This window comes from Dreissena polymorpha, chromosome 6 (genome assembly GCF_020536995.1).
Source record: "Dreissena polymorpha isolate Duluth1 chromosome 6, UMN_Dpol_1.0, whole genome shotgun sequence".
Taxonomy (NCBI): Eukaryota; Metazoa; Mollusca; class Bivalvia; order Myida; family Dreissenidae; genus Dreissena; species Dreissena polymorpha.
The window spans coordinates 23,626,371-23,638,460 of NC_068360.1; the positions used below are offsets into that span (position 1 = coordinate 23,626,371).

General features: G+C 37.8%; 1 protein-coding gene across 1 annotated transcript; it reads right to left on the bottom strand.

The window, feature by feature from the left end:
- Positions 1-913: 913 nt before the first annotated feature.
- Positions 914-7,813, bottom strand: LOC127835517 (uncharacterized). The gene is made up of 8 exons (XM_052361956.1): positions 7,741-7,813; positions 6,397-6,560; positions 5,610-5,734; positions 5,185-5,333; positions 4,536-4,596; positions 3,914-4,073; positions 2,369-2,504; positions 914-1,438 (listed from the first exon to the last, which is right to left on the bottom strand). Exons 1-8 carry the CDS (start codon positions 7,811-7,813, stop codon positions 1,257-1,259), a joined length of 1,050 nt encoding a protein of 349 aa, XP_052217916.1. The 3' UTR covers positions 914-1,256.
- Positions 7,814-12,090: the final 4,277 nt, after the last annotated feature.

Sequence of the window (12,090 nt, forward strand, 5' to 3'; positions counted from 1 at the left end):
CCAACCCGTGAATTCATTCTAGCTGGCGAAAGGAAATTCCACAAATGTACTGTTTTTTTTTTCTCAAAATAGCTTGCGGACTTATATATACAAGGCATTCAAATAACGTGTGTGCTTTTGTTGTTTACCTGTGGTCTCGCTTTGCGATTTTTAACACTAATTTCTCAAGCAAATATCATTAAAGCTGTGACAATAAACGCAGTTCGTTCAGGTAAATGTGGTGACAGAAGTGTTGTTATTCGTCGAAATGTATTCATGTAAGTTTTATTTACCGAGCTCGTGTAAACAATTTTCAACACAAATGTGTTTAATAGATTGTTTAGTATCTAGCACAACTTGATCGAAACAAGTTTAATACATAGTTTGTCATTTCCAGGATCTGAGCCCGGTACTATACCAGACATTAGATTTGAACAGCGTATTTAAACGCTATGTAAATAATATCGATGAAAAGCGGTTCAAATTATTTTATCTATTTTGATGGATTATTTCCATCAATTATACTATCTTGTGCAATTTCGTGTGATTAGTTTCGTAGTCGTTAGTGTTATTTTGCTTGTTTAAATACAAGTATCATTCATTTGGGTATTTTATCTATGATTCTGTTGTTTTGCCATTTTGTGAACATGTCATGTTAAGTAGATATTTATGTAAAATGAACACGCATGATGGATGCAGAAAATTTAATCAAATTATAAATTAAAAATAATTATTTCGTAACAATAAATTTGTGTCAGAAACGTAAATAAAACAAATTAATATTAAAACATATATGTCAAGGAAAACCAAATGAGAAAGTAACAGAAAAGTGAAATATTTGCCCGAGTGCATATCGTTTCCACGAAAAGGGTCGTCGACAGTACCGTCAAATAATGTTGACATTAAATAAATTCAATGATGTCGCGGTAATTCTTTTCATTTACAACCAGTGGCTTTTATAACAGACATAAAGTCAAAATTTTAGAATGACGAATAAAAATGAAAAAATCCTTATAACGAATTTTTCCTAATAAGCTCAATTATTTAATGTCATCAGTCTACATGGATACTTGTCAGTGTTCTTTATTGGCGATGATTAACGTTTCTAAATTGACACTGGTAGATGTTTCTTCAGGGACAATGATCGAAGTGTTTTCGTTGAAGATGGCGAATGTTTAAGGAACGCTTATCAGTGGTTCTTCGTGTAGAGCAGATGAAAGGATTCTAGTGGATAGGTCGTGAGGGGTCAATGGTCAAGGTTTCTCAACGGACATTGGTCAACAGGGCATGTGGCTGAGCTGACCGGAACCGAGTTTGCTGAGGATGCCGGACTTCTCTTGGAGCTTCCGGAACAGTACGACGGCGGCGACGGTGGTTGCGACGAGGCCGGCAACCATGATGATGATGAGGGCGATGAAGACACCCTGGTTCATGCAGAGGTCACTGTTCTCGTCGGTGGCTAAGGGGAGACAATTATATATTTTAATTTTTATTTGTATGGCATAAATTAACATAACTAAATGTGTAATAAAATAATGTGAACGACCATTCCGTTGATTAAACATTGTTTAAATATATCCGGCAATTAAATTTATAAGCAATATGCTGTTGAAAAGAATGTTATTATTACATGATGATAGATGTAAGGCTTGTAGGGTTGTGCCTTTTCGACAAATACAGATTGGGAACAAATTGATCTGTTCAATCAATCTGCTGATCAGCGGATGTGTACAGAGTATATTCATTACCTCGACCATTTAGTGGCATATGATCAGCAGATGTGTACAGAGTATATTCATTACCTCGACCATTTAGTGGCATAAACATATAAGCATATACACCTTTTCTTACAGAACACTGTTCAAATTCAACGAAAGTTATGATGCCTTTGTTCAAAAATAACGTTTTGTATCACGTTTTGTTTTCTTATGAATTAATATCTTACAATGCGCATGGGGAGGGGGGGGGGGGTTAGAGGGTTAGGGTAAGGGTTTGGGTTAGGGTTAGGGGTCGGGTTAGGGTTAGTATTAACCCATACCTTAACCCTAACCCGACCCCTAATCCTAACCTTAACCTAACCATAACCCAGGGTTATCTCCTCTATACCATGCCTCGCTCGTTGTAATTGTCCTCTTCCTTATTTGGATCAAATTGACATTATTATGTAAGATGTCAATAAGAAAGTAGATCTGCACGAGTTATTTTGTATTAATCCATCCTCGTTCTGGAAAATCTGGGCTCAATGTATGTGCGTTAAGAGTTTTCTCAGATTAGCCTGTGCGAGCTGCCCAGGCTAATTTGGGAGGACACTTCACGGACATGCATTAAGCCAATTGTTCCCAGACCGAGACTCAAGCTTGGAGTGGGCCATTAACAAACGCGTTCGTACTCTCAATGGTGACCTCCTCGGTGGTGATGCGGATGGAGGAGCCGACGCTGATGTCTTCCACGGCATTGTCCGGCTTGGCGGGCGCCACCTGCCTCTTCTTCCGGCCGTAGCTGTCTTGGCCGTCTTCGCACGTAGTCTGTGAACAGAAAACCGCGGAGATTCGACAAAGACGGATATATCTTTTATTCCGTAAATTCGTGACCTGAGTTTTTTGTGTTGAAGCTACTCTGACATAGAATGCCATTTTCCGCGCACAGACACCACTTTTGTTTCAACATTATTTTGGGAAATTGGTTAACAAATCATGTATATTTGCCACGCACATATCACATTTGAAAACGCGTTACAACTACGTTACAGGTGACCTTTTCACAGTTTTGGCAGATATTGAAGTTTGTCATTAAATGCTTTATATTGATAAATGTAAACATTGGATCTAAAAGGCTCTAGTTAAATAACACAAATAAAGTTAAACAAAGTTTTTAAAAAAGTAACCCTCAACTGGGCGTGAGCCACTGACCCCTGGAGAAAACGCCTTCCGCTTAGACAACTCGACCATCCATGCTCAATGAGTGATGTATTTTATACTTTATATAAGCAATCCTCGTAGTGTCACAAATTATAACGACAACAACATAACTCTCCAAATTATTCAATCGTTTCGCGTTGCAACGCTTTATAATTTTCAGGTTTTTAAATCGTCAAAAGATGCACTTAATGGATATTTTAGAGCATGGTAAATATTTAGTATTACCGTTTCCTCACAACTATCATAACTACAACGGGCATATGCGAATCTGAAACAATTTATTTTTAATTTTGTCAATTTACTGCAAATGTCCCTTTCATAAAATATTATTTATTACACTGGCTACCGGTGCTCCTGAACCTGTTTTACGATGTATTGTCATCTTTAATACTGGTGTCCAAATCGTGTCTGGTAATATACAATTGCGTTTAGTTAATAATACATGCAACTTTGCGCATTAATTATTAATTATTCATCGCTAAAGATCAATGAAAGAGGCCTGCGATTAAACTACTGTAAACTAGTCCAGACCTCTGCCACGGCGACTATTATCAAGAAGAATCGGTTATATTGATGAATATCTGACCCCCGTTCGAAGAAAATGTGGCTAAATGCATGTGCGTAAAGTGTCGTTCCAGATTATCTTATGCACTCCGCACAGGTCAAATAGGCCTTAAATGGATGTTTGCTAAGAGAGACTGCATTAAATGAAAAATTCCATAAAAGCGGAATGTCGTCCCAGATGAGCATGTGCGGACTGTGCGGTCCGTCTAAGTCAGTTGTATGCTAATTGGTTATGAAATAATTTCAATGAACACCCCCCCCCCCCAACTTCGCAGAACCCACCTTTGATTCAAATTTTGCAAATATCATTTAATGGCATAAGTATGTGCACTTTTCTCAAACCAGCTGACCCGGAAACAGTGAGAGTATATTAACTAACAGCCATGATAGGATTTAAGTACCGTTGAAATCGGAGAACAATCCAACTAAGATGAACAAACTAACAAACTCACCGGGGCGCACGGTCCCAGGCAGACCTGAAGCGTGCACGAGAAGGGCATGGCGACGGCTCCCCCGGCGAGCGACGTGGTCCGGAAAGCGCCGAACGAGGCGGACAGGCGTCCCTGGGAGACGCGCTGCATGTGCGGGAACAACTCCACGTCTACCGGGCAGCTGCGAGCGGAGGGTGTACAATACTCGGTGTGGCAATGGGGATGACATTGGTAGAATACTTTTGTTTGTATTTCGATTTAATAGTTGAAGTCGATGTGGATTGCAATTACGTATTAAAGCACTATCGTCATCAGTATCCTTAGTATCATCATCATCACCACCATAGTTATCGTCGTGGTCGTTGTCAGCAGCATCATAAGCATCATCTCCACCATAATCATCACTATCATCATTGCAGTCTTCGTCATTATCATCGTCATTATCATCGTCATCATCATCATCATCATAATCACCATCATCATCACCATCCTCATCACAACCACCACCATCATCATTACCACCACCACCATCATCAGCTTCATCATCATCATCCATACATCATCATTAGTATCGATGTCATATTTTATATGTGTTGAGTATGTGTTTGATAAATTATGTTGTGTATTAACTATAATCTCTTACTAGGCGGCGATGATCTCGATGTTGTCAGCGCTGCAGCCTTTTGCCTTGATGTCAAAGTCAGCTAAAAAAACAAACACGCCATCATGTTTATGTTATTAATGCAACATAAATAAAATGACGGCTGTATACGGTAATAAAACTTGTAAAATATAAAGTACCGTATTAACATTGCTCAAAAATAGCACAGAGACAAATAAAAAACTGTTAAATATATATGTATAAGATTTCAAGTTTAAAGATAAACAATACAAACATAAATTATTCACGGGTTAAAATTCGAAAAAGCAAAATGCTTTTTTTTGCCATTACAAAAGCGTGCAGATGTACGTATATTATACAATTATCTCGTCGTAAATGACATTAAATCTGATATTACCATTAATTTGTGCCTCGCTCTGGGCACACTGGGTTTGTTGCATATGCGTACAGTGTCGTCCTAGAAAAGCTTGTTAAGACCGAAGAGGCTAATCAGGGACGAATCTTTCCGCTTTTTTTGTATTTTCCGCTTAAAGGATATCTCTTTATAGTGTAAATCCAATTAAGGCGGAAGATGTCATCCCTGATTAGCCTGTGCCGACTCACGTGTTAATCTGGGACGACACTTCACGTACATGCGTTAAGCCCCGAGCTTGCAGATACGGACCCATACCTATGAACTCAGCGTCCAACTCCAGGAACATAGTGATCGTGTCCGTGAGCATCACCGACGACCCGCCGACGTTAACGCCGTCACTGAACAACGTCATCGTGGCCGACGGCTTCACCGTCTTGTTCTGGCCGGCGTCGTCGTCCTTGTCCCTGAAAGGGAGACGCACACAATTATAATCAGGTCGCAGCGAGTCCATGACGTCAGCGCGGAAGCTCAGAATAGTGTCAAATAGATGGTTAAAATGGTTATAGCCTTGTTCACACTTCGGACTTTAAAAAAGCACTCCGCTTACTTCATGTTTCAAAAGAAAGCAAAACATGATATTTATAGAGGGATTATATTTATGCTATTGTTTGTTCCTCGAAAAAAGAAATTCCTTTTAAACAATTAAATTAAGAAATGCACGGAGGCGGATTGATACTGACAGAGCGGTGATGTTGTTGCTGACAGTCAGGTCTGTTAAGTCGGCCAGGCACATGACCGGAATCTGCTTGTCATCGCCTGTCTGGTAAAGCGCCTTCTTCTGTATCACTATCTTAAACGACTCCTCCTACACAAGGGAGGGACGGGAGTTAGAGCCTCGTGTGGATATGCGTAAATGAGAAAACTGGGCTTAATGCATGTGCGTAAAGTGTCATCCCATTTTAGCCTGTGCAGTCCGCACAGGCTAATCTGGGACGACACTTTCCGCATAAACTTGATTTTCGGTAAGGAGGGACTTCCTTGAAACAAAAAATACCATAAAAGCGGAAAGTGTCGTCCCTGATTAGCCTGTGCGGACTGCACAGGCTAATCTCGGATGACACTTTTCGCACATGCATTAAGCCCAGTTTTCTCAGAACGCGGCTCAAATATACAAGCCTTCCTACTCGGCCTTAGTCGGGAAACAGAGATCAACTTACTAAGTCATAATAGGCCGATATGATGAGAGTGTCTGAATATAATAACTATTCAGACTCTCAGGCTTTGAAGTTTTTGGTACACGCGCTTATCACATCGGCGACCCGGTTTCAAACCCGTTCCAGATGGTCACCCTACCGGACTTGTGGGGTTCCGTCAGGGTGGTTTGGTTTACCCCCACATATCAAGACTTCGCCAAATCGAATATTATAGTAAAAAGCAAAAAACAGCAGATATAATTCTTTTTTGTTTCATCATTCCAGTACTGCTGAAATTGATTAAATTTAAAAAAGAAATGCAAAACTAGCTTACCCATTCCAGGTTGCACGAGCCGAACAGAATCTCGTGCTGTGAACTACCGGAAGTGGTCGTCTGCCTGCACGCGGAGTCCTGGCCCTGGATGTAGATGATGCCATTGTCGGCGGCGTCAGTTACCGTGACGACCAGCTTGCTGTTGGTGCAGCTGTCTACCGTCACTAAGGTCAGAGGGTATTGGATAAGAGGACAGTGGGTTAGAGGTATACCGAACCTTTTGAGTTATAATTTTATCCCTGTTGTGCTAGGTGTTAATGTTACTTTTCTTCTTCACGAGTACGTATTTAATTATATCTAAATACATGTAAATTTAGATTACATGGGGAAACTTATAACATGTTTATTTTCGTGCCATATTTTATAACCGATATATAAATATGTAAAGTTAATGAATATACCAACGGAAGTAGTGGATCAATATTGGGATATATAAAACAAACTTTAAAAAGTATACCTACATGCCTGGAACGAGAACGTGCAAATGACGTAAGGCGTACCGACACATGAACGTGCGTCGATATACAGGTAACGTGTGCGTAATCACACGTTGGCCTTGAAACCACATACGCGTACTCATTCATTGGTGCGCACATAATGTTAGCGTGCTCAGATGCGTACATGCAAATAACGTTTATGATGCCCACATGTTGACGTGCAAATAACGGAAGCTAGCTCACATGTAGACGTGCAAATAACGCAGGCTAGCTCACGTCTTGTAGACGTGCAAATAACGCAAGCAAGCTCACATGTAGACGTGCAAATAACGCCAGCAAGCTCACTTGTAGACGTGCAAATAACGCAGGTTAGCTCACATGTAGACGTGCAAATAACGCCAGCAAGCTCACTTGTAGACGTGCAAATAACGCCAGCAAGCTCACATGTAGACGTGCAAATAACGCACGCTAGCTCACATGTAGACGTGCAAATAACGCAGGCTAGCTCACTTGTAGACGTGCAAATAACGCAAGCTAGCTCACATGCAGACTTGCAAATAACGCCAACAAGCTCACATGTAGACGTGCAAATAACGCAAGCTAGCTAACATGTAGACGTGCAAATAACGCAAGCTAGCTAACATGTAGACGTGCAAATAACGCAGGCTAGCTAACATGTAGACGTGCAAATAACGCAAGCTAGCTAACATGTAGACGTGCAAATAACGCAAGCTAGCTCAAATGTTGACGTGCAAATAACGCAAGCTAGCTCAAATGTTGACGTGCAAATAACGCAAGCTAGCTCAAATGTTGACGTGCAAATAAAGTAAGCGCATTCACACATGGTCGTGCAAATAATGTTAACTTTGGTCAAGAATGGACGTGAAAATCACGCATTCATACTCACACGTTGGGTTGAACGTCTGCGCAACGGCTGCTGCAACCAGGACGGAGGAGAGAATGATGTACATGTTACACATGTTGGCGGCAACTGGAACAAACAGGAAGTAACGTCATTTGCGTAGACATTTAATGATGTGCATATTTTTATACACAAATCAAAATTCCCGCTGAAGAAAATTGACCATAACTTTATGCTAGGTCAGAATTACCAACTCTGTCCAAATAACCTTAATAGTGACTTATCAAATAAATAAAAAATATTCGTTAAAAGATTTGCTGATTGACATAGCGTGGGAAGAGTTAATTGAAATGTGTATAAAAATACTGCTTTAATAGTTAAAAATGTAAAGCGCATTAAGACAGATCACTAGTTGGTACTATGTGTATCTTACAAAATCAACAAGCTAACTAAATAGCAATTACCAGTAGTATCAGTCGTGGAGTCTACAATACCAGCTGAAGTGTCTATTATGCTTTGCAGAGTCTATCATACAACTAACAAAGTTCAAAGTAACATTTTTTCCGTATAATACCAGTAACAAAGTACAGCTGCGGAATCTATGTTATCATTTGCAGTCTACTGCACTCAAATATGAGCTCTGTGAAAATGGGGTTTAATGTATGTGCGTAATGTGTCGTCCCTGATTAGCCTGTGCAGTCCGCACAGGCTAATAAGAGACGACACTTTCCGCCTAAATTGGATTTTTGTCCAGAAGAGTTTTCTTTTTATCGAAAAATTCTATAAAAGCGAAAGTGTCGGCCCTGATTTGACTGTGTGGACTGCACAGGCTAATCTTGGACGACACTTGACGCACATGCATAAAAACCTTTTTTCACAGAGCAAGGCTTTTATCTATTGCAGTCGTTATTACAAGACAGAGAGTCTATAATAGCAGTTACAATGTCTATAATACCAGTTACAAGTCTAAAATAACAGTTACAGAGTCTCCTATTTCAGTATGCGCATGCAACAAATTGAACTGAGCTATGCTGGCAGTAACCAGTTAAATACATATTTCATTTTAAGCCATTTCTAACAGTTTGCTTCTCGTGTAAAATACATGAAATAAAGCAATACGTACGTTTTTGGTACCCTGTAGATCTTCACTGACAAAACACTTGAAATGTTCGATGTGATTTCTTCTGTGAGTACCGAAAAATTGCAATACTGCTTACTCAAATCCTCCCCTTTTTCTAATCTTGGGTCTTTGTAGCGCTCCTTTTATACACAGCGGTCATCCATCCAGGTAGGGCTTGCCCAAAATTAAATTATACAATTGGTATAAGTTTATTATCTGCGTATAAACAATTGCTGTGAAATTTGTCAGTTAGAGAGTTAATATTTGCATTATTTATTTGAAAAGTTGATGTTTTGACCTTACGTTAACGAGCATTCATTAATTTTCCAACAAAGTGTTAAGTTATAATTACATTGTAAAGAAGGTGTTTTTCGGTTAACTAGATATCTTGACCTTAATTCATACGTCCATTTTAGTGTTTCATAACTTTGGATTATTTAACCGACTTAACTGACTTTGTATTTCTGAATGCACATAACAGACTCACATTGGATGCAGCAAAAATTGGGATGAATATTAAATAACCAATTAATGTAATAAATACCGTGAACATCATGTTGTTTTCCACCAAGTTTAAATTAGTAAATGAACAAATGAACCTGAGCGAGCTTCATAAAAAAATCCTAAATGCAATCGTGTCTCTGTTTATATACTGGTAACGTGCATGTCACCATTTAACATCAAAAATGTAAAATGCGATTGAATACATAAATACATAAATACATATGCATTACTAGAATATTTGATTTAGTAACATAAATTCTGATACAATTGTGCCAAGTAAAATTTGTGAATTATCTTATTTACTATGGCAGCGTGAGTATTTATCTCGATGACATGTAGTTTTACTGTTGGGACATGTGAATAGATATTTAAAATGTTACAAATCTATGGGATAATACATTTCTATTCGAACTTAAGTAACCTTAAATATTGTGTCTGTGTGCGAACAGTTATGTGTAAGATTGTACATGGGACCACTTTATTTCCGACTAAAGTCGTTTGTTTCAGGGAAAATATCGATCATGTGTCCATTATGTGTCAATGTTTCTGAGGTTTATTATCTGCATAAATCATTCAGCTCGATAAGTATGACCAATTTTCTACATATATGGACGAGGTCTGTGAAATATTATTCTAAATTCTTGTTCTTTAACATTAATTGAAACACGAATTAATCTAAAGTGATCGATTAAAGCCTATAAGTGCTCGACTAACGTTTATATTCGACATGAGCAGATGTCTCGCGTCTGTACTCCATCGATGCATTACTTTAACATTCACATCATCTCCTTGTTAAGACTTCTTTAAGTGTTCTATAATGTTCAGTGTGGTTTGATATGATTTATTGTCGTTTGTCCTAGTTATCTTGTCTTTGCCTGAAACATTCCTTGATTATTCTTTTCATCATAAATATTGTGTTTTATGGCGATGTTTTTGCTGTACTGACATGTAGGTTATTATAAGTCCTAGGTTATTGCAGTATTCCATTTTTTATTTCACGTTATTTTAAATAAAATAAACTTTCAAACCAATTTTCCTTGTACGACCTTTGCTGCTGACCCTTACACAAATGACAATACATAAATAATTCACCTCAATACTGGTATCTATTCCGTTATAGAATACAGTAGAACGCACACAAAACATAACGATGACGTCTGCGTTCTTAATACGTTAATAGAAAAGAATGATAAAAATATTCTCACCGCAATATAAAGAACAAATTTATGTTATAAAATGTTTAAATACTACTTTGCACAGAACAGATGTCCATAAACACCTTTTACATGCCGACCTCGAATTGAAGGTCAGTATCTTTATTTAATTAGCAGAAACACATCTTTTTTAAAATAAATAATTGTACTTTTGAAAATGGTTCAATTCTCTACAAAAAAAATGGTTAATTAATATTAGTCCACAATTCTTAATCATACCATATTATTCTTAAATTAATTAATTAACAATAATATTCTTAACTACATATATGTTTATTTAAATATTTATCATGTACAGTTAGTTAAAATAATTGCTTAAATTAAGAATTGAATAGCATTTTTCTGCATTTCATCGGTGTATGCACTGTCTGGAAAATTACGCCTCAATTGCATAAACGCCAACGGCGTTTATGCATAAATTAAATGGTCTTAAAGCTGAAATTCTAACATAAATTCCTTTTTTAATCTAGCGTATGAATCTATTTTCGGTTTCGGTTTCATCTCCGTCAAACGGGTATATCGCTGAAATTCGCGCACAAAAAACACGTTATTTCGCTATTGACCAATACAAAACAACGCCATTAAGTTTCGCGCAAAACATATACGTCATTTTAGCAATTTGTTTATGACCAGAAAGAAGCTACATGAATATTCATGTTTAAATTTGCATACGAAGTGGGCTCATCGGAAAATGAAAAACCGGTCACGTGAACAAATTATCCAATCAGAATGCAGCATTCATATAAATGTGACAGAAGTTGGAATTATTTTTATACCGGAACTCTGTTAAGTAGACCCATTTTGATACAAGATTTTTGAAAAAGCATACCCATTTGTATACGATACCATTGAGAAAGTCGACCCATTTCAATACAAGAAGTTTGATAAACTGGACCCATTTAAATACTATAATTTGATAAAGTGGACACATTTCATACTATAATTTTAATCTCTTTCATATCAATACAGTATACTTATTGAATTTGCTATTATATCTTTCCCGCTGCTGAAATTTACTTTTTGATATTCATTTATATACACGAATGACATTTATCATACCCATTTAGATACTGATACATTCAAATTTATATGCATGAATATACAAGCAAATTTCTTATTTCAATACCCATATCTATACTTAGATGCTCAAAACCATACCCATATCTATAAGTTTAGTCGAAAAACACACCCCATAAAATCAGCACACCCCTATATACCCGTATATAGGAAGTTACCCCCCCCCCCCTCCGGGCACATAAGTATATATTCAGACAGCCGTGTTGCCGTGGACATACATTATAGTATTCGTGATGCCGGTTTTAAGCTGGACAGAAAGTTGATTTTCATGTTGCTTTGAAAACATTTATTAAACGTTCTTTGCTAGTATAAAGTAATTTAAACTTGCTTTATGTATATCAAGGGTGCAAACATTTTATGTAAATATCAGTATATCACAGTACTACCGAGATTGGTGGTAAAATGCTAAAGTTTTTATCGGCCCATTTTAACTGACTCGGTAAAGCACTTGCCTTGATAGGAAAGACCAATCTCCACGCA

What these genes read in the sequence shown, in the direction of transcription:
- LOC127835517 (XM_052361956.1), bottom strand. Translation starts at nt 7,813, where the DNA reads ATGTGTAACATGTACATCATTCTCTCCTCCGTCCTGGTTGCAGCAGCC. An exon ending in GCTCGTGCAACCTGGAATGG is followed by an intron (nt 5,735 to 6,396) that starts GTAAGCTAGTTT and finishes TCCCTTGTGTAG; the next exon opens with GAGGAGTCGTTTAAGATAGT. An exon ending in ATCGAGATCATCGCCGCCTA is followed by an intron (nt 4,074 to 4,535) that starts GTAAGAGATTAT and finishes CTCCGCTCGCAG; the next exon opens with CTGCCCGGTAGACGTGGAGT.